The sequence below is a fragment of the Alnus glutinosa genome, chromosome 1 (assembly GCF_958979055.1).
Source record: "Alnus glutinosa chromosome 1, dhAlnGlut1.1, whole genome shotgun sequence".
NCBI classification, from domain to species: domain Eukaryota; kingdom Viridiplantae; phylum Streptophyta; class Magnoliopsida; order Fagales; family Betulaceae; genus Alnus; species Alnus glutinosa.
Window position 1 is genome coordinate 6,848,859 of NC_084886.1, and position 22,048 is coordinate 6,870,906.

Sequence of the window (22,048 nt, forward strand, 5' to 3'; positions counted from 1 at the left end):
TAGTGTGGTTTTTACAAGTCTGTCTGTTAAATTTTCATATATTATTGGACTTTTAATGGCTTGATAGCTAGATCAACCATCTTTCATTTGTTGTGGCGCTTTATTGTTAAAGAAAGGTTTATATGTCTAATCCTGTAATATTTGGTATTTGTAAGCAGCACCCAAGTCATAATTTTTTCTTACTTAGTGTGTAGAGAGTCTTATGCCTCTATTAACTGTATTTGCCTTCGGGCGTTTAATATATCAATGAAGATAGATTTTCCTGTTCAATTTTTTTTTTAAAAAAAACCTATGTACTATGCACATTACATCTTGTTTAACTTGCATGTGACTACCTTTTGAAATTATGCATAATTTTTTATCCATGTTATATTCAAACTGAAATTTAGATCATTTGAGAGAGTGAGTCCGATCAGAGGGCTGGGTCGTTGGCCGATGGAGCCAGATACGACGCCGCAGTTGAGGACCCGAATTCCGGTGGAATGACGCCTTCAGAGCCAGAGATCGCCGGTGAAGAAAGACCAAACCTGTATGACTTGAAGAGCCGAGTAGACCCGAGAGGCAAGGAGACCAAACAGGAGTCGATCATCAGTGGGTTCGACAGAAGGTCGGGGCAAACATAGATCTGCTTCCTGATTTTAGTGCTTGTTCTGTGCTTAAGCTTCCATGGCAGATTGTGGCCGCTGATGCAGTTGAAGGTTTTGAAGGTTTGGGGCAAACTGAAATTCTGAAAGTGATGAAAAGGGCAAAACTCAAAAGGCGTGCGGGTCATAGTCGTGTTCACGGTTTAAACGGGTTTGGTCTCTCTTTAGTCTTCACTTTCAAATTTTATTTATTTTTAAATGAAATCGGGTCATAATCGTGTTTGCGATAATGTAAAACCCAAATCCTATATTTTCGTATCGTGTTCGTGCCGGGTTCGTGGGTCGTATCAAAAATTCCCAAGCCTAGCAGGGCGGGGCGGGTCCTCGATTTTTTTTTTTTACAACCAGGACCCGCAATCCGCCCCGCCCCGTGCGGATCCCCTATATTTTGACTCGCACCCGCTGAAAAAACCATAAAACCGGTCTTTCTAGGGGAGGGGGAGTCGGGGCAAGGCGGGTCTTGCCCACCCCTATCTATAGCATAGAACGATTCAATGACAAGTTTTTTAAAAAAAATTAGATCGGAATTTTTTTTTCTTTAAAACAATTCATTAAACTAACATTTATTTTTTAGAAGGAGATTAAAAAAAAAAATTAATAATTGGGTACGCATGTAGCCGGCACCATTCAATCGTTTTTTGTTTTTTTAGATAGATGAAAAGAAATTACATCATAAAAGAAAATTACAACAAGAACTAGACAACCTAAAATAAAAATTAAAAATGTAAATACGCGATGACAATGCTTTCGAAGATCTAAATTCTACAACCTATCAAGAAATCACATAAAACACGGCGGAGGAAGATGATGAAAGCTGGTGAACTCTGTGTTATGAAGACAAAAGGCATAAAAAGTAAATAAATTATCTCCGATAAAGCGGATAAGGGTAGAAAGAGTTCAAGCATGGCTAAGCAACAGAAAATCTGAAAATCAAAGAAAAAGAAAAGAAAAAATGAAATAGAAAATGGGGGAGCAGAGCTTTTGACTTCCTTTCCGTCACTTTTGGTGCACGAAGGATAGCAGACTAGCAGTATTTTGTAAAAAAAGAAAGGCAGACGGTTCTCAATCTATCTGGCGAAAGTGGCACCATCCATCCAAAAACAAAACGGTGTGAGTATGAAAGACAGATATGGTTAACTTGGTTGCTCTTTTTAAAGTTATTTGAGCGTAATATTTGTTACGCCATGTGGCATGATTTGTATGGTGACAGCTATCAAATGCCAATTATTTGACATCCCTACTACACTCTACTTATAACCAATCAAAATGCTGCCTAAATCAACAACTCGTACACCTACGATGCCCTAAACTACATCCATCAATGTCTTATCTCAAACACTTTCACCGTCGTATTCTCGCCTGCAAATTAGTTTTCGAAAAGTTGCCTTCTCTTTCAAAATCATTTTCCAAAAAAAAATAAAAAATAAAAAATAATCCATGTGCAACATATGATGGATGCAATTCTTGAACAATCAAAACAACTTTTTTAAAAAAAAAAAAATTTAGTATGCATTTTATAATTAGGATTTAAAATTTGTGCATTTAACGATCAACGATGTAAATATAAAATAATTATATATTATTTAAATTTAAAAAAAAAACGTATTAATATTGACTTCATGTATATCATTAAATATACAAAATTTAAATTAAGTACGAAATTAAGGGAGCTGGCAGGGGTTATGGCCCCCCTCAATTCCAAAAAAAAAAAGGTAAAAAATAAAATAAAATTAGCCTATTGACTCTTATCAACAAATTTGTTAGACCCATGACCCCTACTCATAAGAGCTTCTAACTCCGTTTCTATTTTAAATCGTGACCATAAAATAAATGATTTTCATTTTATTGAAAATTGGGATGATCTTATTCCGTTCCTAATTGGGCTTTTCGTACTTGGCTTTTAAATGATTTTTTACTCTTTATTTTTTTGGATGAATTCATTTAAATGACTTCAGCCTTAGCAAGAAGGTAAAATTGTTAGGCAAATTTATGTTGAAAATTGGGATTCACATTAAATAAAGGGCATGGATCCCCCCCTCAGTTATTAGGGATCTGTAACCTTGATCTACCCGTCTACGGACACATGCCCTTTTCGTTTGGTTAGATAGCCATGGCTCATTATGGGTCATTAATTTTATTATTATTATTATTTGCTTTTTTTTTTTTGCAATGACCAATTAAGCAGTTGCTGTGGTTGTATTGAATTTATGCTGATGTGTGCATGTCAGCAGAGCCTGTACCCTTCTCATGGCAACTTATTAACAAGTTTGGGTACTTGGGTTGCATTTGAAGGGATTAAATAAAATATTTGTTGATTGAACATAATATCAAAATAAAAGCCATTATTAACTTCTAATCTTATTTACATATTTTACTTTCTGATCTAACCAACATTGTAAATTTATATACTTGGATGCATTAATGATAGTTTTCTTTTTTAAATAAAAAATAATATAAAATATGGCATAGCTAAAGAAGCAAAAACAAATAAATTGTAGTTTTGACTTCTCAATTGGCTGCATCTTGTTGCCGTGGATTTTTTTTTCTTTTTTCTTTTTTTTTTTGAGGGGATGCTTTTCTTGTTATTCTTGCTATCAAAAGTTATCAACATCTCCTTTTATTTTTTTCTTGACCTTTTGCTAATTGTACTTCAGATATTATTATAGTTTTATTTTATTTTCATGGCTAAAATGCCCTGAAAGTATCTTGTTGTACCAAATTTCGTGCACATTGTTTAGCTAAGTGGGTCACTTTCAATCATATTTTTTTGAAAAATTCTTTTAAGATCTCATATCTTCTCTTCCGTTTGGATAAGAAGTGGGAAAGATCATCATTTGTAAACTTTGTCCCATATTCAATCAGGAGAAATGTTACAGCTCTTTTCAGTGTCCTTCTATATTGACATGACATCATATTTTTAATAAAGAAAAATTACAATTTGATTTCTCTTTTATATTTTTATTAAAAAAAATAAGGTGCCGTGTTAGTATAGAACGACAATTAAAAAAAAAAAAATTGTTTTTATGAAGAAAAAAATGGTTGTTTTCAATTAGACGGTTTTCGAAGCATTGGTTATGGGAGGGCACTATCATATTACCACCCTCTTTATTAAATTGGTAATGACATTTTTTATTTTTTTATTTTTTTGTCGAAAGCAAAAAAGGAATAAAAAATCAAAGCGTTGATAAGCGCCTAAGCCAATCAAATTGATGGGAACCCCTGGGTGGGGCCCTAAACATCTGCTTTGCCAAATCTTCCACTAGTTGGGACTTGGAAAGCTTCGCATATTTTCCACGATAGCGACCGACCAAAATCAGGGACCACCTCAATTCTTAGGTTTACATAAACAGAAATATAAAATAAAATAAAATAAAATAAAAATATCTAGAATATATGGCTAATGATCTTGCTTGACTCGCAACCCATTTCATTTTCTTATACGTTTATTACCATTTCTGACTAATAAGCTGATGATGACATTTATCAGACCCCCTAAAGTCATGATTCATATGGCAGCAAACTTGTCTTTGTGTTGAACAGTTGTATTGGGGTGACAATTTGTGGTCGAGATAAATATATAAAATTATATAGGTCAATTTTAATAATTTGATTCATTTAATTAAACGAATTATACCCTTTGACCCTAATTTGTTAATTTTGTGTTTAGTTCGTGTCGGGTTTACCAACCGTGTGAAAAATTGTCAACCTCAAATGTCGCGTGTCGGATTCAGGTCGTGTCGAGTCATGAGTATAAGACTATATATATTATGACCTGATCCATTTAATTAAACAGGTCAAACTTTTCTACCATAATTTAGACAGTGATACGTTTGTTAGTTTGCTTTGAAAATATTTTTTATATTTAGTTTAAAGAGATGTTCAAATATGATATAAATATAAAAATATATTTTCAACATAGCCCGTGTATTGCATTGGAAGTCATAATTAATTGATGGGTGTGGATATGGGACCTGGCAACCGAATCGTCCACACAATGATCAATTTATAAAACCTTTTTGGATCTTATTTTGTGGTCCTGGATTTGGTTGGTTTGCTTATTTTTCAAGTTAAGAACAACCTCGTTTTATCTAATTAAAATGACATCATTTTCTGCAATGAGATTGTTTAAATGAGTGCATGATCGATGGGCTCAGGCTCAGCAAAAGGAAATACAAGATCGATTTCGTAACGCCATCTTGCATGTAAACGTTATAGCCGTTAAATTTAGACAATACTTGATATGGGGTGTTTTTATTGGTATAACAATTTTATTTTTTTACAAATTAATTTGAGAATCACTAAATAATTAAATTTATCTATAAAATTTAACTTGTCAAATTATTTAGTTAATAACTGACGTGATAATGCTATGTAAATTATTACGTGAATTTGTAGTAAATTGTAACAAAAACTTGTTCGGGTGTATGTAGCTTTATTTATTTTGAACATATATTGATTTAATAAACAAAGCCATAAAAAATTATTTCAATCCAATTGAAAGAAAAAATTTGTCAAATTCATATTCTATTATAAAAACATGTTTTTTACATACTTAAAGAACACATGACAATTTTATAAATTGAGTTTCAAGAACTCCCTCCAACCGAACTTGAAGAGAAACTCCGACCTTAGATTAAACATGACTTTGTCAAAGGTTATGTGTCTTTAATAGCATTAAGAATTTAAGGATCAAGTTTGGAGGAAAAACCCTGCCGTTAATGAAATTTCAAAGAAAGGATACAAACTATAGAATTGATAGAACATCAAATTGCAAAGAACATGAGCTCCTATGAATAATCAAAACAAAATATATGCAGTAATTTTTTGTTGTTTTAACTTTTCCATGTATTTTTCTATTATCTATGTTTTTTGTGGCTAGTTGTCTTTTTCTAGTTGTGTTTGGGTTATTCCTTTGCTGGCCTCTTTATCTTTTTTTTTTTTTTTTTTTGACATGTTACCTTCTTCTCAACCGACTAATGGTGGTCGTGTTTGTTACCCTCAATCAATTATTGATGATCATATTGTTAATCCAACAGGAGTTTGAGTAGGGTTGAAGAGTATTTCAAGTGTCATGTTCTTATCTGTATCCCTTACATTAGGGATTCGAATAGGGTTGAAGGGTCTCGAGACGGTTATACTCCTTCCCGCACCCCATTAGTTCGCAGTTTGTTCAGTTTTAAAACTCCGCCAAATTTAACAGTCTTCTTTGGCTGTTTATGTTCCATTGACGAGCCGGGTAATTTGACCCATTCTTAATTATTCTAAGGATGATTAAGTCACTTTTATTTTTTATTTTATTGTAATTTTTTCTTTTTTACATTGAATAGAAAAAGAAAAAAAAAAAAAGAACAGATCGAGTATGGATTATAGTAAAATTGACCGCATATGGTAGGTATACCTAAATTATCCGGGAATGGTAATATTATTATTGTAATTGGTACTGGAGTCGAGGATATATATTTATGTATATCTGAATCTGATCATATGTGGTTGTATCATGTATGGCAACTGGCATATTAAATCTGCATATACCCATCTCACCCCTCTTTCAGAATCCTCTACCCTGCCTCTAAATTTAGGTACCAAGTTGTGCTTGTAAAAATTATTAAAACAAATAGATTAATTATACTTACTCCCATCGACTACCATTTATTTATACGTTTTATTTATACGTTGTCCCACAAATTACTACTTGTCACACTATACTCTCTTCAATTATTAGTCGTTGGCAAAAACACCATTCCGTTAAGCCAACTCGTTAATTATAGCCAAAAAAAATACAAAAAATTAAAACCAACCAAAAATATAAAAAACTCAAAACTTAAAAACACAAAAACGAAAGCAGAAAAAAAAAAAAAAAAAAAAAAAAGGTGGTCATTGAACTACTCTCGAGATTTTGGAGATAGCTAAATCACATCGGCCACCTCCAAACATGTTTGAAGAGGAGGCGTGGATTTAACCCCAAGAGGTGACACGCCCACCCAGAAATCACTTGGAGTGGTCCGGTTAGCACCCCTTAGTGAGAGGGTAACCACCTTTTTTCTAAAAAAAGTTTTTAAAAAAAATTAAAGAATTATTTAGTTATTAATTATATTGATGTTTAAGTAAATTTAATTTATATACTAAAGGTATTTTCATCATTTTACGATAAAAATGAGCACGTGCGTGTTACATAAACATTTTTATGTTAGATTCAGTGAGTTGATTTAAGGAAATAACTTTTTTGTCGATAATTGGTAGTTGAAGGGGGTTAAGTATGACATGTTTTTCGTGAAAATAACATGTAAATAAATAATAGTTTCCAGAAGTTTAGTGTAATTAACCCTTAAAATATAGACAAAATAAAAACTAATAGTTAAAAAAAAAGTTTGTTTTAAAGAAGCCTGGTCCCTCACAAATACTTTTCCCATTTTGAAGACGATTTATTTAGTTAGATCGTTTTCTTTGATATTTATATTGTTGGAGATAATCATTAACATCTATATCGTAGTCATGCAAATTTCCACGCAATTCCACTAGTAAATAACGTTCTGCCTTGCTTCTTTCTTTCTTCTTTTTTTTTTTTTTTTTTTTTTGTAAAAATAAAAATAAAATGAGCGTATATAAATGAGCTAACTTAAACGAGGTTAAGAGCATCTCCATTCTCCACTAATCCTCTTTAATACTAAATAGTATTAGTGGCTAAGACTATTTATTAATTTTTTTTACTTTTTTAAAATATTATTTTTTAATAACTTTTTAATTGTTTTTTAAAACAAAAGGATAAGAAAGAGGGAAAAATAAATGATTAAACAAAAAGAGAAGAGAAAGAAAAAAAAAAAAAAATAGGGTTAAACACTTTATTAGTACTTATGGTTTAACAACTTCAATTATTTTTTGCCCATGTGATTTTATTTGTATCACACTATGCGAAAAGACAAAGATAGTGCCTCCGTTCAAAATTAACATCTAGCCATGTCATCGGACAGGTGTCGGTTTAATAATGCAACACATATTATCAGATGTAATGTCAGCGAGCCTCTTGGCCAAAATGGGGTTGCTCCACCCCTTCAATTTTTTTATTTTTTATTTTAAAAAAAATCCTTAAAATATATATATAAAAAAAATTAGTAGCCACTTCAGTGCTGACATGGCGCTGACGTTGCATCCGGGGACATGTGTCGCATTATTACACCAACACCTGTCTGATGACATGACTATACGTTAGTTTTGAACGAAAGTATCATCTCTGTCATTTCACATAACACAAGTTTCATATGTGATACAAATAAAATCACAAGAGGCAAAAAATAAAGTTGTCGAACCACATGTGCCAATAAAGTATTTAACTAAAAATATTAAGCAAAATGTTAAAAGTTTATTGTAGAAAAATTTTTATTTTAAAAGGTATAATAGCTCATAATAACTAAATATAGCTATTATGAACTATTTAGAACCTCGGTTAGATATGCTTTAATATTCATATCTTATAACTCAATTTTGGATAGCACTCTTTATATATATATATATATATATATATATATATATATATATATATATATATATATATATATATATATATATATATATATATATATATTAACGAAAAAGGAAATCAAATTTTCTCGACATAGATCATGCAAATTTGAATGAAAAGCGGCCATAGACATTGTGAAAAATCATCTAAATTATTTAAGAATACATAACTTTTTTAGTTACCATTAAGCCAATTGACGAGTAATGCTAGAAGTCTCTCTTATGTCCCTAAAAAAATAAAGTAACTTTTAAAATTATTATTAAGTTTGTGATTGATCACTATTGAATTTTGATCAAATAGTGATTTTAAAAGCCACATCATTTTTAGAGGAACATAAAAATGATACATGAGAGACTTCTAGAATTACTCGCTAATTGACCGTCACATTAAAAAAAAAAAAAAAAAGGATATTATAGCTTGATTGCCAACTATAAACTTGGGTACATCTCCATACAGTTTTTTTTTTTTTTTTTTAAATTTTTACAAATAAACTAATAAATTTGTGAAAAATCAAAATACAAAAATGAACGAGTATCAGATCTCTAATTAAAATGTGCAAACCACTCTCCATCACAACTTGAGTGAAGTTATAGAGCTTAGGTTAGGTATTGATCCTCTTAAACCACCCGCCAGGTCCCCCCACACCCCCCCATGTAATCAATTTTATATATATTTGCTTGGGTTTTGTCATTTGTGGGTATGATTAATGTTACGGTTAGAGGATTCGTTTATATAATTTCCTCATTGATAATGACGTGAAATAGTGTTTTTGTGTCTTTTGGTAAGTAGAGATGAAATTATTATTCACGAAATTGTAATCAATGTTTTGAAGGGATTCTACCCAAAAGTAAAAGCAAAAAATAAAATAAAATAAAAGCCATCAATTTTTCATTCTCGACCCTTTTGGACTATCTGTTTTCTGGTCTGCTTGCACCAACCGTTTGATAAAGAGTCAAATTTTTCATCCCTCTATATCATCGATGTTCTTCAACAAAAATTAAGTTTACAGACCCAATTTGATCCCTGTGAGGCTGGGTTGACCTAAGCCACCAATTGGGAATATATTTTATTGTATATTATTATTTTCATTCCCAATACATCCATGCATATTGGTTAGTTTATATTCACCTGGTCTCTTTATAAATCATGGTGTTTCACATGATTTAATTTTTTTGAATGACGTATTAACATTGACTTCATACACACGGTTAGTTACACAAACTTTAAATCTTGATCATATAATGTATTCGAAATTGAGAAAATAATTTTATGGGAAATTCAGGGTTCCCTCATCTTCTTCTTTTTTTCACAAAATTTCTTATAGTTCGGACATCAAATTTCAAGAAATTCCAATTTTACCATTGAGAATTTCAGTTAATGAAAAGAGAATGACATCATCTAAATCGAAGCTCAAGATGTTAAAGAGTTTGAAAAAGATCAGATTAGGTAAGATTTTGATTGAAATAAAGGTTGTCTTTAAATACTTTTCGCACTTGGTAACGAAGAAGTGTTTAACATTCTAATTGACCTCGCGCCCATTGTATCATTGTATGATCTAAAAAAGATGTTTTGCAAAAACAGCCACGTATCAAGAGCCATAATGTGCCCTTTTAACTCACAAATTGGACTTTTCCCTGGTCAGAAAACAGAGGATCAGCCAATCAGAAACCCACGGAAGCAGGAATCCCATTCTGGTAAATATCTCCGACCCAGATGGGCATTTATTATGTCAATCGTAATCCTTTCCACAGTGTAGTAGAGTGGGGCACACACTTTGTTTTTCCGCTACAATTAAGCCAATTAAACACTACTTAATATGGAAATTTTTTGTTTTGGGGGAAACAGGCAACATACGTTAATTTGATTTCGGTAGAATTAATCTTGGAGGTAAAGTAAGTAGCTTGTTTAGAAGAAAGGGTGTTTGTGAATTGTGAATGATTGTTCATGCAGTAAAGCAGTGGGGTTTAAAATAAATAGAATAGAATAGAATTATATAATATACGAGTGCGTTGGATTTTTGAAATTGTTTAAATGGTGTAGAAGTAGTTTTTAATATCTGTACCAAAAGCAAGGAAGGTGGAGAGAATCTAGAAATGCCCATTTCTTTTTATCACCTCAAAAACACAGAAATAAATTAGGGGATTTTATATTTATATATAGAAGGAAAAAGAAATGCGTGTGTGAGAGAGAAGTGAAGAAAAAGCAGAGAATAAAAAGAGACCGGATGTTGACAAATATCATGTCACTGTTCTTAGAAGGTCGTTTGTTTGTGTGAAGATTTCTTATCTGGGATCTCTCTCTTTCTTTCTCTCTCTAAAGGAAGAAAAGGGAAAAAACTCTCTCTCCAAAAACTATTCTTTGAGAGAGAAAGAGAGTGGCCCAGCAGATCGAAATCTCCTCCTTTTCTTCAATCTGGTGACGATCTAAGCTCCTTCAATGGTGTTGCAAAGACACCCACTCTTTTGTTTTGTGGAATAATTATTGTTATCATTTTCTTTAGCTGCTTTGGTCTTAGTGGTGAGAGTCTGGGACTATGAATTTTACATGATGTGGAGTTTTTGTTGAATGATTCAATCCATGCGGGGTTCTTGAGGAGAGAGGTGATAAGAGGATGTGGGTCTGAGGTAAAACTTATTTTTACTTTCTTACTAAATTGATTTATGGTTTCATTTTGCTTGATGATTTTGTTAATTGGGTTTTACTTTATTTTAATTATGTACTTTATTCTGCCTTTTGAAATTGTTAAATTTTTCTTGATTGTGCATTTGTTTTTGTGGTTTCACTGCAACTTATAAACTCCACTGATACTTCTTTTCATATTTAATTTGTGTTTTGTGTTTTGTTTTTTTTTTTAATTTTTTAATTTCTGAATTGGTTTGATGGGTGATTGTAGTATTTGTTATGGTCCTTTTGTCTTGTTAATATTTGCCTATATATGTAAATTTTAGGTTGTAACTGGGTAGGATCTGTTCTATTAACTTTTATTACTGATGTAGATATCATTATTCGTCATCTCGATAATTAGCAAAGAGAACTTCCAACTTTCCATCTTGATCTTATGGCTTCTAAAAGTTTTAGCGTACTGGGTTTTTTCTCCAATTTTTGGTCGGTGTTGAGGATTTCTGTGCGGTATGAAAAGCTTATGGTGATTACGGGCTGTCTTGGATTATCTTCGCCGGCATATATTATTTTCTTTTTTGGCGTCTACTTCTAACTGCATTAATGTAGGATTTTTTCTTTACATCGTTACAAATGTTAGCAAGACTTTTGAATTTCGATGCTTTATTAAAACATTCACTTTTAGCTCAGGGAAGGGAAGGGTTATATGAGTTCAGATTCATTGCAGGCTTCATGTGAGTTTTCTAATGATGAGTTTATGGTTTTGGTCAAATATCTAACCTTTGTAAACCCGACTACTAATAATTGGATATTCCTGTTCTACTATTGGTGTTACGGAATTGTTCCTTGAGTTGCCTGTGAGTTCTCCTAGTCAATGAGAAATGTAGATTCCTATGCTTAGAGGAGCGTTATATTGGTTTTGGTTAGAATTAATGGTTAATATCAACATGGAATGTGAGGAAAGTAGTTGAACGTAATGTAGTTGCTGTTCTGAAAACAAAGTGTCAGATAGCAGTTGAAGTTTTCAGCCAGGCCCATGAATATTTATAATTTTGTAACTCATTATTCATTTTTCTCAACATAATTATTGTATCTGTGCATTCATGTTGCTTGGAATGCTTGCTTTTTAAGAGCCAATTTGTTTATGGTAAGAAAGCCTATTAAAATTTTCTCTTTGAAGGTGCAAGAACTTCTAACTTTTCATTTTTTCCCCTCGATGCTTATAGACTATCAGGTTGTAGATGCTCTTTAGGCTTCATAGAGACGTTTGTGAAGGAGAGTGATTCTTGAATTTATAGAGTGGAAAGCCTTTAGGATAACTTCTGCTGTTAATTCATGTGCTAGATCTATAAGGTCATGTGACCTAGGCAATAGAGGGAGAGTGTGGAATAACATAATCAAGGAGTTTTAGGGTGAAGAAGATATAGGATATGAAATTAGTAAATAGAAATGGAACAAAGAAGCAAGCAATGAGCATTTAGCTTAACTAGGAAACATGAACAGTTAAGACATTTATGAGGGAACATCTTTGAAAAGACATTGAAAGGCCGGCAAATATGAAGTGGCGATATATGTGTAAAAAAATGTGATGTGTATTATTGGACGAAATGAGAATCTTGGTGCCAAATCAAGCACATCCTCGAACTTGTGTAACCTTTCACGTTTTCACTTTCCATAAAAATTGCCTAATGGCTCATTTCGTTCCTGCCCTTGGTAAGTAATCTTAGCATGCTTTGCTGGTTGTGAATTTCCTTGTATGTATATAACTATCATCCCTTGTTTTTTCCATTCTTAATAAAAACTAGGGTGAGCAGTTCTGCTAATTGGGAACTGTTACATGATACTAGATTCTCATTGTTACGTCTATGATTGTTTTGCTGATGTGTTTCAGTTTTGATAAGTTCCTTCATTGGTGTTCAGGAATGGGAACAAAAGTGCAGTGTAAAGGTTATCTACCAGGATATTACACAATGAGGGATCTTAACGAGAATTCTAACAGTTGTAGCTGGTCCCTGTATTATGGGGATAAAACCTCGGTAAATGGGCAGTATTATAATGATTTCTTGCCGAGGGCTGCCACAGATTCATATCCTGGTTATGATAAGGATGCAGTGAAGCATATGATGCTTGAGCATGAGGCGATATTCAAAAATCAGGTATTTAAATTTTCTTGGTCCTTTTAAATTCCTAGGGGTTCAATCAATTCGATTCTTAACAGATTGAGTTTATTTAGTTTTATTGGATACATCTGATCTTTCTGCCTTCATTCAGGTGTTTGAACTTCACCGCCTTTATAGAATACAGAGGGATTTGATGGGTGAATTTAAGACGAAAGAATTACATAAAAACCGGATGCCCATTGAGTCATCATTGTCATCAAGTCCCTTAGCATCTCAAATTACATCTGAAGATGCTCGGAAATGGCATATCCCCAGCTTCCCTCTGGCAAACTCTGTTTGTGCTAGACCATCTGTTTCAGGTGTTGAGGACATTCATTCTACTTTGAGTTCTATAAAAGGAAACAGCGCACAAGGTGGTCCTTTTTTATCCCAAAATGGGGGTAATTCAAAGGATTTAGAGGTGCTGGACTCCAGACCGTCAAAGGTCAGGAGGAAAACGTTTGATCTTCAACTTCCAGCTGATGAATACATTGATACTGAAGAAGGGGATCAGTTAAGCAAAGAAAGAGTATCTGGCATGTCAAGTTATCATTCTAATAGAAATCATAATGTTGGTCCTGAGAATGGTGTAAAGCTGTTTCCTATTGATGGTGGGAAGAGTGGATTTCAAGGAGAGGCTTTGACATCTGATTCGTGTTTAGAGAGCAGAAATGGTTTGGCGGACTTGAATGAGCCTATTCAGATAGAAGAAACAAATGCTTCTGTATATGTTGATATTCTGGCCCGTGGTGCCTGTCACCTTGAGGTTCAAGGCCCTGATCTGTCTGCTAAACCAAACTCTCAGTTTCTAGGTTTGCAAAAGGGAATTTCGCTCAACTCCCACAATGGAACTGATAATGGGACTTGGAACAATCGGCACTTAGAGAACAATGGAAATGGAAAAGGGTGGTTTTCCCATGTGCTTGAATCAGGTATAGTTTCTTCATCAAGTTGCATCAAAATTCCTTATGTTGGTTCTGTTTGAATTCTGCATTTTTCTCTACTCTTTTAAAGGTATATGTCTGGTTGGATTGTTTCATTCGGTTACAACTTTTTTTCTTTTTTCTCATATGGCTGCCAATTTGTTTATAGGGCACAGTAAAAGCAACTTGAACTCTGCTTCTCAAGGTTTCCAACCAGAAATATCTTCCCAGCCAATGCAAGTTTTGCTTAACAAAGCTCATGAATCTTCTGCTTACCATCTAACTGATCAAAGCAAGATAGGATTGTGGAATGAAAGAACAGTTTGTCCTTTGGAAATGTCTGACAGAGGTCATGAAATCTCCAGTAATAAGCATCTGGGGTCAAGTGTGGCCTCCCATGTACCTAGTCCATATACTATTGCCCCTTCCTCTGATTTCGCCAGGTCTTGGTCTCACTCAGTTTCATCTTGGGAAAGGCAAAGTAGTAGCTTAAGCCAGAAGTCAATATCAGTTAAAAAACAACCATATTTGAACTCATCTGCTAACTTGAGTAAGAGTTCTCAGTCATCAGTGCAGAGCAATGTAGTTTTTGGAGATTCTTGGCATCTTAAGAGCAATCCTAGATGTGACCCAGCTTTTGGAAGTGAAGTGCCTAACAGAAATGGATTTTACCATGGGTCATCATCGGGGTCCAAGGAACTACCAGTTCATCTCCCTTCAATCAGCTATGATTATTTGAACAGCAGTAATGATCACCACAGAGCTCCTGACCTCTTCTTCAATAATGGTATGATGAAGTACTATAAGGGTTCAGATTGCATGGACATGAAATCTGTAAAAGATGAGAACGTGAATGTGGTGCTTTCAAACAGTTCATCCAATAAAGTAGCTCCCCAGCAAGGTTTTGAGATGATAGATGGAGGACAGAAGCATGAAGAGCATCTTGCGGTCTTGCCATGGCTCAGACCTAAGCCTGCTTCTAAGAATCAGGCATCCAATGCAGGGAGAATTTCAACTGCAGAGGAGCCGAGTTTCTTGCAATTTTCACCTAAACAGTTATCCAACAAAATTGAAACGGAGAAGGGAGCTAATGAAATTTTTACCCAGAATTTGAAATCGGATTCATGTTCTAATGATGTTGAGGTCAAGAGGAGTGAAGCAGGAGCCCACCCGAGTAATAGAAAAATTCTTGGGTTTCCCATCTTTGAAAAGTCTCATATTTCCAAGAACGAGTCTTCTTCTTTCACCTCCCCTTCTGTGTCCCTTCCTCTCCCATCTGAAGGTGAAGTTGTGGAGAATAACAGGAAAACCAGAGTCCTTGATATAAACTTGCCTTGTGAACCTGCAGTTACTGACTTGGGCAATCAGATAACGGCAGAGATTCTGGTTAAAGATAAGAAAACAGATACAAATGTTTCCATTTTCAGACATAACATTGATCTGAATTCCAGTATAGGTGACGACGAAACATCCTTGTTACCTTCTATTCCAAGCACTAATGTGAAGATTACAGCAGGGATAGATTTAGAAGCCCCTGTAGTTGTTGAGACCGAGGAGGATGTAATTCCTGGAGAAGCTGCAGAAAAGCAGCATGTGGCTCTTCTGCAATCACTACAGCATAAAGCTGAGCACCCAGAGGATGAAGTTATGATGGTAGCAGCGGAGGCAATAGTTGCCATCTCATCATCAGGTCTCCACAATCAGTTTGATGATACCACTTGCAATCCATCAGAGGCTTCTGTGGACCGCCTTAATTGGTTTGTGGAGATAGTTTCCTCATGTGGAGATGATATTGAGAACAATTCCGACGTTGTTTTGAGAGTAAAAAATAGTGAGGATAATGAAGAAGAAGGGAGTGATTACTTTGAGCTCATGACATTAAAACTAATAGAGACAAAGGAAGAAGATTATATGCCTAAACCTCTGGTTCCAGAAAACTTAAGGCTGGTGGAAACTGCAGCCACTTTATTACCAAATCGGGCCCGGAAGGGCCAGGCAAGAAGAGGCAGGCAGCGAAGAGACTTCCAAAGAGACATCCTTCCAGGCCTTGCTTCTCTTTCAAGGCATGAGGTAACAGAGGATCTTCAGACATTTGGGGGGCTGATGCGAGCAACAGGTCATTTGTGGCATTCAGGATTGACAAGGAGGAGTTCTACTAGAAATGGTTGTGGAAGGGGAAGGCGGCGGTCAGTGGCTAGCTCCTCCCCCACTGTGCCAATGAGCTCAGCTTGCACTCCGCTGATACAGCAGCTTAATAACGTTGAAGTGGGACTGGAGGATAGAAGCCTAACAGGGTGGGGGAAGACAACTAGAAGACCCCGCCGGCAGAGATACCCTGCAGGTAATCATCCATCTATCCCTTTAACCTGATTGTGGGAAGAGGCTTTGAATTCTTAATTTAGAATTTTATAGAGAGAAGTAAGGAGTTGTTTCTCTGGCTTTGGGGAAGTGAGGTGGTTCTGAGCCATGGGGACTGCCTTTTGTACATTTCTTAGCCCAAAATTTGGGCTTGCTTGATGATTATCTACCTTTTGAGTGTTTACCAACTTTTTATTATCGTAAATAATGTTGTATGATTTGTTCCGGGATATATGATAGCATTCCTTCACTTGTGTGTGCAGTCACTTGGGTCTTAGGGGTACTTTTCTTAACTGTTTGGGTACTATTATATTTGCTTCATCTTATTAAAAATGAAGGCTAAGAATGTCAGGTTGAAGCAGCTAAAATGCTATCATCTGAGGACATCGAGCAAACGAAACACGGGGAATTTTGTTGTCTTTTTAGATGGGTGAGCTTGGCGTTTAACGGGAGGAAGAGAATATGTTATCAATTGCTTGGAACGAGAGAGGCTAATATAAAGGAATATCATCCGGTGATTGTTTCCTTAATTTTCTTCTTTAAGCGTGTGAGAAAGGGAAAGATAATTGGGCATAGTTGATTATTCTCTTGTGTAGAGTGAGTCTGTTCTCTCTCTCCCTCCCTCTCTCGATGTGTCAGACAGTCAGTACACCTCGGAAATTCAGAATAGGATCCTCTCTTCTCCATTTCGATCCATTTCACGGTTCAGTTTCTTCTTCTTCTTTTTTTTCTTTGACATCTAACGATGTATATAATGTCGGTTTATTGACGACATGAAAACATAAAATCTGACCTGCACTATGAAATGAATTCTCTTAGAAGCTACATATCTGGCTATCTGCTGACATGGTTATTATTGTGGGAAATCAGACGAGGAAATTCTGCTGTACAAGGAGCACTAGTAGAAATCATGATCGACCCGAGTGAAAGAATCTCAATAAATGTCAAATCCACAAGAACTCTTTCGTCAAAGAAGAAGTTATTTCTTTTGCATCTGTTTTGGAGAAATCTCTCATGACTCGTGAAAAATGGGGGTTTCCACATGGAACAATGATGCCTGTATTGAGGAACCAAAATTGATGGCCAACCAACATTCACGCGAGTGAAATAATTGTGCGGGGAGAGTAATTTAGAGTGTGGTGACCCAGTCAGCTAGATTTATGTGAAATGCATCGAGTTCTTCCACTTTCCTGATAAATGATTCGCTCCATATTGAAGAAATTCTTTTCCACCAACATAATGAGAAATGGGACATTGAATGAAAAACAATTCTTATTCTTTGCACATTGAATGAAAAACAATAATAATGAACAACCTGCTTTCAGCAATGATTTCCACGAGGCACGAACCTTTTCCGCTTTCCTTCCCTTCTCCCTCTCTCTGCCCATCAAATTAAAGCAAGATTTAAATTATCATGCAGATCTGCCATAAATGATCGTCTGTGCACTGCAGCAGCTGTGCTAATGCTTTGGACTCATCAATGGGTGGGACACTGTTTGTTTGTGCACATGCTAACGTACCATAGGAATGAACGGGAGCTCACCTGTCCGAACAGGTTTAAGACAGACCGTTCTTCTATTTATTAGGTTAAGCGAGTCGTTTTATAACAACTCTATCACATCTTCTATCCATCCGAATAACTAATAATCCAAAAAAAAAAAAAAAATTACTCCCAGGTAGCCATACCATATGTTGTGGGTGGGTGGGTTGTTTGTTTGTTTGTTATGGATTATCCTTGTGAAAAAGCGGCTTTACTTCATTGTCTGTCCTTTTACACAGCCACTGGGAAACTTTTAGCTAAACTTTGTCTACCTGAACCAACAAAAACATTGCGAGTGTGTCCAAGCAAAACTTGTCATTACATGCCTGTAAGTGAAGCCACCCCTCGCCTTTATAGACAAGCCTAGGGGGTGCAAGATGAGCCCCGTTGCTTGTGAATTTGATTCGATTAAATTCGATTTGAATCTTGTTGCTTGTGAATTCGATTTGCTCTCAATTTGAATAATAAATGAGTTATTCATGAACATATATGTTCGAATATTAAACGAGTCATACTCATATAAATTCAGCTCGGTTCGGATAAGCTTGTATAAACTCGTATAACTTCATTTTTACAATTTTGTTTAGTATTATTTTAATTTTTTAATAAGAACATATTAAGTAAAAGAGAATTCTCTTTCTAATATAATAGATATAACTTGAATTATTGTTGTTGTGAGTTTAGTTTAAGAGATTTGTGTGTACATGAGTGTATTTGTGAGTATGCATGGATATATGTGTGTGTATTGTGTATGTGCATGCATGATTGTGTATTTGCATAATGAATTTATATACATATATATAAACTCGAGATTAAATTATTTAAGATTCAAATTAATTAATTTAATTAACCCAAACGATAAAATTTTAACGTAAATATTAATTAATTAATAATCAATATGGATATACAAAAAGATAAACAATCATGATATTTACTTTATACGAGAAACGTATAAGTTAATTAAGCAGTTCGTAAACAAACTCCAATTCTTTCGAAAAATAAATAAGTTAAGATTGAAAAGAAATATTTTTTAAAATTAAATGAGCCAATCAAAATAAATTAAGTTGGTTAGAAAGAGGGGGAGAGTGTATTGCACGCGTGTGTGGGGGCGGATGGGGGTGAGATTGGAAGGGGGGGGGGGGGGGGGGGGACAGAATACGCGAAGATCTTTCTTTTTGTAGGGTGTGTGCAGTGCGGCTGCCATAGGCGAGGTCGTGTCGGTGTCTGAGTTGATTTGTCGTACTGTAGTCACAGTCAATAAGTCTCCTTAGATACTCCTCCAACCAATCGCATTTCGGGACAACTCCCCGTTTGCTTTCTTTTTCTATCGTCATGCATAAAACCCAACACCCACCCCCACTTTTCCTACTTATCTGTCCTTTTCTCGGACTTATTATTATTAATTATTACTATTACTTTTACTATTACTATTACGTAACCTTTTTCCTTTTTTATCTTTTAGCTCTGTACCCTAATAATACCATTAATTGCACCTGGGGCCCTTCATTTCGTTGTCGTTTATTTTTTTCGTATTCTCAGATCTTCTTCTATATCTACTTTGTAACCCATTGTACACTTGTACTTACCTGAGATCATCTCACATAGTCACGTGTGGTCCACACATGTATCTTTGAAATTTGCTTTGGACTCCTTACTTTTGTTTATTTACTTTTATCACTTTATATTTTATGGTCATATTATTTCTTTGCATTTTTAACAAAAAAAAAAAAAAAAACAAATTTCATCCAATCCAATCCAATTTATTAGACTCACATGTATAATAAATCATGTAATTTAAGAATAAACACATTTCATTTTAAAAGATTGGATCCGAGGATTAGAAGAAATTTGAAAAAAAAAATAAAAAACTTCGTCTTCAAGTAAAAGCAAAAAAGAAAAGAAAAGAAAAGAGAATTTCACAATAATTTAACTTCATTAGGTAAGTACTGCCTAGGATCAACGCAGCCTGAACCTATTGGAATTGGTTGGATTTGATAAAACTTTTGAGAGGGACATATTTTTAGTAATTTTGTTGTTCGGATAGCTGTAGATTCAAATAGTAAATGAAAGAGTTTTTATGAGACTTATTTGTCCGAGTAAATTTCGAACAGCCGGTTCACTTGTTGTGGCATGTGGGTTCCATATGAAAACTCTCATATTTATTGTTCGAATTGTTACTTTGCAGCACGGTGACATATTGCTTGATGATACGCATTGTTCTTCATGATTTGCAAAATAATAAATAATTGCGTCGAGGGGTGCCGGTGATCCTCCTCCGATGCTTGAGTCAGAGAATATTGATTGGGATTTCAGAGAGACAGTGTACTTGAAATAATTAAGTATAGGGTTATACCTGTTATAAATATGTATTTATAGGCTTAGAGGTAGCAGCAAACCTGGTGACTTAACCTAATATCATTTAGGGTTTAAATATGGGCCGATCATGGGCTTGGTGAAATATGGGCCGATCATGGGCTTGGTGGCCCACAACCTTTCTGAGTGGATAATTTCCCTAAAAGTTACCCCTCGATTCCCATGGTTGACTTGTCCAGCTAGTCGGGCATCAGGAATCTTCTTTGTACTTGTGACTGGAGTTACTTTTGTCCATCAATACTGAGGGTGCAATGTTGGTCATTAGGCGCTTGTTGGGACCATGGTTGTTAGAATGCCTAGCAAGTGGCATAGGTTTACCATCTCAACTTGCTGGAGAATCAAAGGCCAAAGTTAACTTGGTTGCAAAGCCCGTAGAGAGCCGGAAACAGCGTGATGCATTTGAGGCTTGGGTATGCGAATCTGAGGTAAGACTTTGGCCTTCGATTTCTTCGCAGACTATGCAGTCAACTTATCCACCTCGACTCGATCAGTATTGTTAATGAAAGGAATCTCACGCTGGTTGTTGTCCATAATTCTCCAATCCCGAGGCAACCTTCGGTCCTCGGAAAGCACTGTAGACTCGGAGCATTCCCACTATCCAGAGACTCGAAACACCTGTTGCTCCCAGAACTTGTTGTTTGAATATCCACTCTTCAGCCATATGAAGATAGGAGGGTGTCAGACCGCCAGCTCAACCGTACCATCCGGCTTCAACCTCGGACGGTATATGTTGAAGAATTGGTTGGTGCTCATCTCTGCCTCGAGCATTGTCTTCTATAGGATGTAGAAGGCAAAGAGGTACCTCTTGGCATTGGGCATACTTTGGCTTGGAGTCACCATCAAAAAAAGGACGAAGTCCCGAGCAATCTTCGGGAAGGGAAGGCCCAAACCGGCCATGAACATCTTCTGGAACAAAATGATGTTAACGCCATTTATTGACCTAGTGGTGGGGTCTTGAAAAAATAACCGGACGTACAACAGAATGTCATAAATCCGCCGAAGCACCTCCTCATGTACCTCGAAAACGACTATCTCTTGGCAATTCTCCAAGGGCCTTAATGTCGGAACAGCCCCAACACGGTTAGGGGCTTGTTGAGGTCTCGGAGCTGATGCGGGCCCAATGAGATTTGGAGTGTTGGCCATCTCTAGAGAGAGAAAGAAAGACTAGAGAGGAGTTTCGGGTTCACCGGAAGTTCGAGGAAGGAAGTACAAGGAAGTAAGAAGGAAGTGAAATTAACAGTGAGAAGTGTGAGTATTTATAGGGGTAATTTTAATGCCCCCACATGTGTCCGAGAATCGAAGGGGCATCATTATCACTCGCCCAATAACTGAAAAGACGCCATTATTGTGAATTCCCGAAATCCAAAGTGCCCATCAATCAAAACTCTAAAAATCAAATCTCCCATCAATGCGGGCCCTCGAAATTTGAAAGTCGACGCCATCATTAGCCGTGAAGATTCAATGATTATTGTTGATGTGAATTTTAATTGTATTCGCAAGTGCACGAATCGCTTGTAGTTAATGGATTGCAAGTGCGAGGTCGATTCCACATGGAATTGTGTTCTTGAAAAACAAATTTATATCTAAACTAATTAAATCTTAACCTAGTTCCAAAAAAAACTTGAATTTGATTTTTTATAAAAAAGAAAAGAAAAAAGAAACATAAACTAAATAAAGTAAAATAAAACAAAAGAAAAGATACTAAGGTTTTGGAATCTACACCCACCAAATCATAGCAACATATTCTCATATTCATCAATACACATCCGAAGTTCTCACCATACAAATCTTATGTATGTTCTACTATTCTTCAAAAAATCATTAAATCATTCAATAAATCCATTCTTTGCACAAATCACAAAAGATGTCATGTTTAAACCAAATCATTAAATGTATCCGTAGAACGAGACACAATG

At 35.2% G+C, this 22,048-nt stretch overlaps 1 protein-coding gene across 2 annotated transcripts; it reads left to right on the plus strand.

Moving 5' to 3' along the window:
- The first annotated feature begins 10,412 nt into the window (after positions 1 to 10,412).
- LOC133869132 (uncharacterized) lies at positions 10,413 to 17,488 on the plus strand. 2 transcript variants are annotated; one of them, XM_062306098.1, is made up of 6 exons: positions 10,422 to 10,575; positions 10,661 to 10,784; positions 12,700 to 12,935; positions 13,051 to 13,870; positions 14,031 to 16,202; positions 17,090 to 17,488. In XM_062306098.1, the coding sequence occupies exons 3-6, from the start codon at positions 12,702 to 12,704 to the stop codon at positions 17,119 to 17,121; spliced, it is 3,258 nt and encodes a 1,085-aa protein (XP_062162082.1). In that variant the 5' UTR covers positions 10,422 to 10,575; positions 10,661 to 10,784; positions 12,700 to 12,701; the 3' UTR covers positions 17,122 to 17,488. The 2 variants fall into 2 exon arrangements, with proteins under 2 accessions (XP_062162087.1, XP_062162082.1); XM_062306103.1 differs by lacking the exon at positions 17,090 to 17,488 and adding an exon at positions 16,572 to 16,591 and having other exon boundaries at positions 10,413 to 10,784.
- The last annotated feature ends 4,560 nt before the right edge of the window (positions 17,489 to 22,048 follow it).

What these genes read in the sequence shown, in the direction of transcription:
- LOC133869132 (XM_062306098.1), top strand. Translation starts at nt 12,702, where the DNA reads ATGGGAACAAAAGTGCAGTGTAAAGGTTATCTACCAGGATATTACACA. An exon ending in AGGCGATATTCAAAAATCAG is followed by an intron (nt 12,936 to 13,050) that starts GTATTTAAATTT and finishes GCCTTCATTCAG; the next exon opens with GTGTTTGAACTTCACCGCCT. An exon ending in CCGGCAGAGATACCCTGCAG is followed by an intron (nt 16,203 to 17,089) that starts GTAATCATCCAT and finishes GTGGGAAATCAG; the next exon opens with ACGAGGAAATTCTGCTGTAC.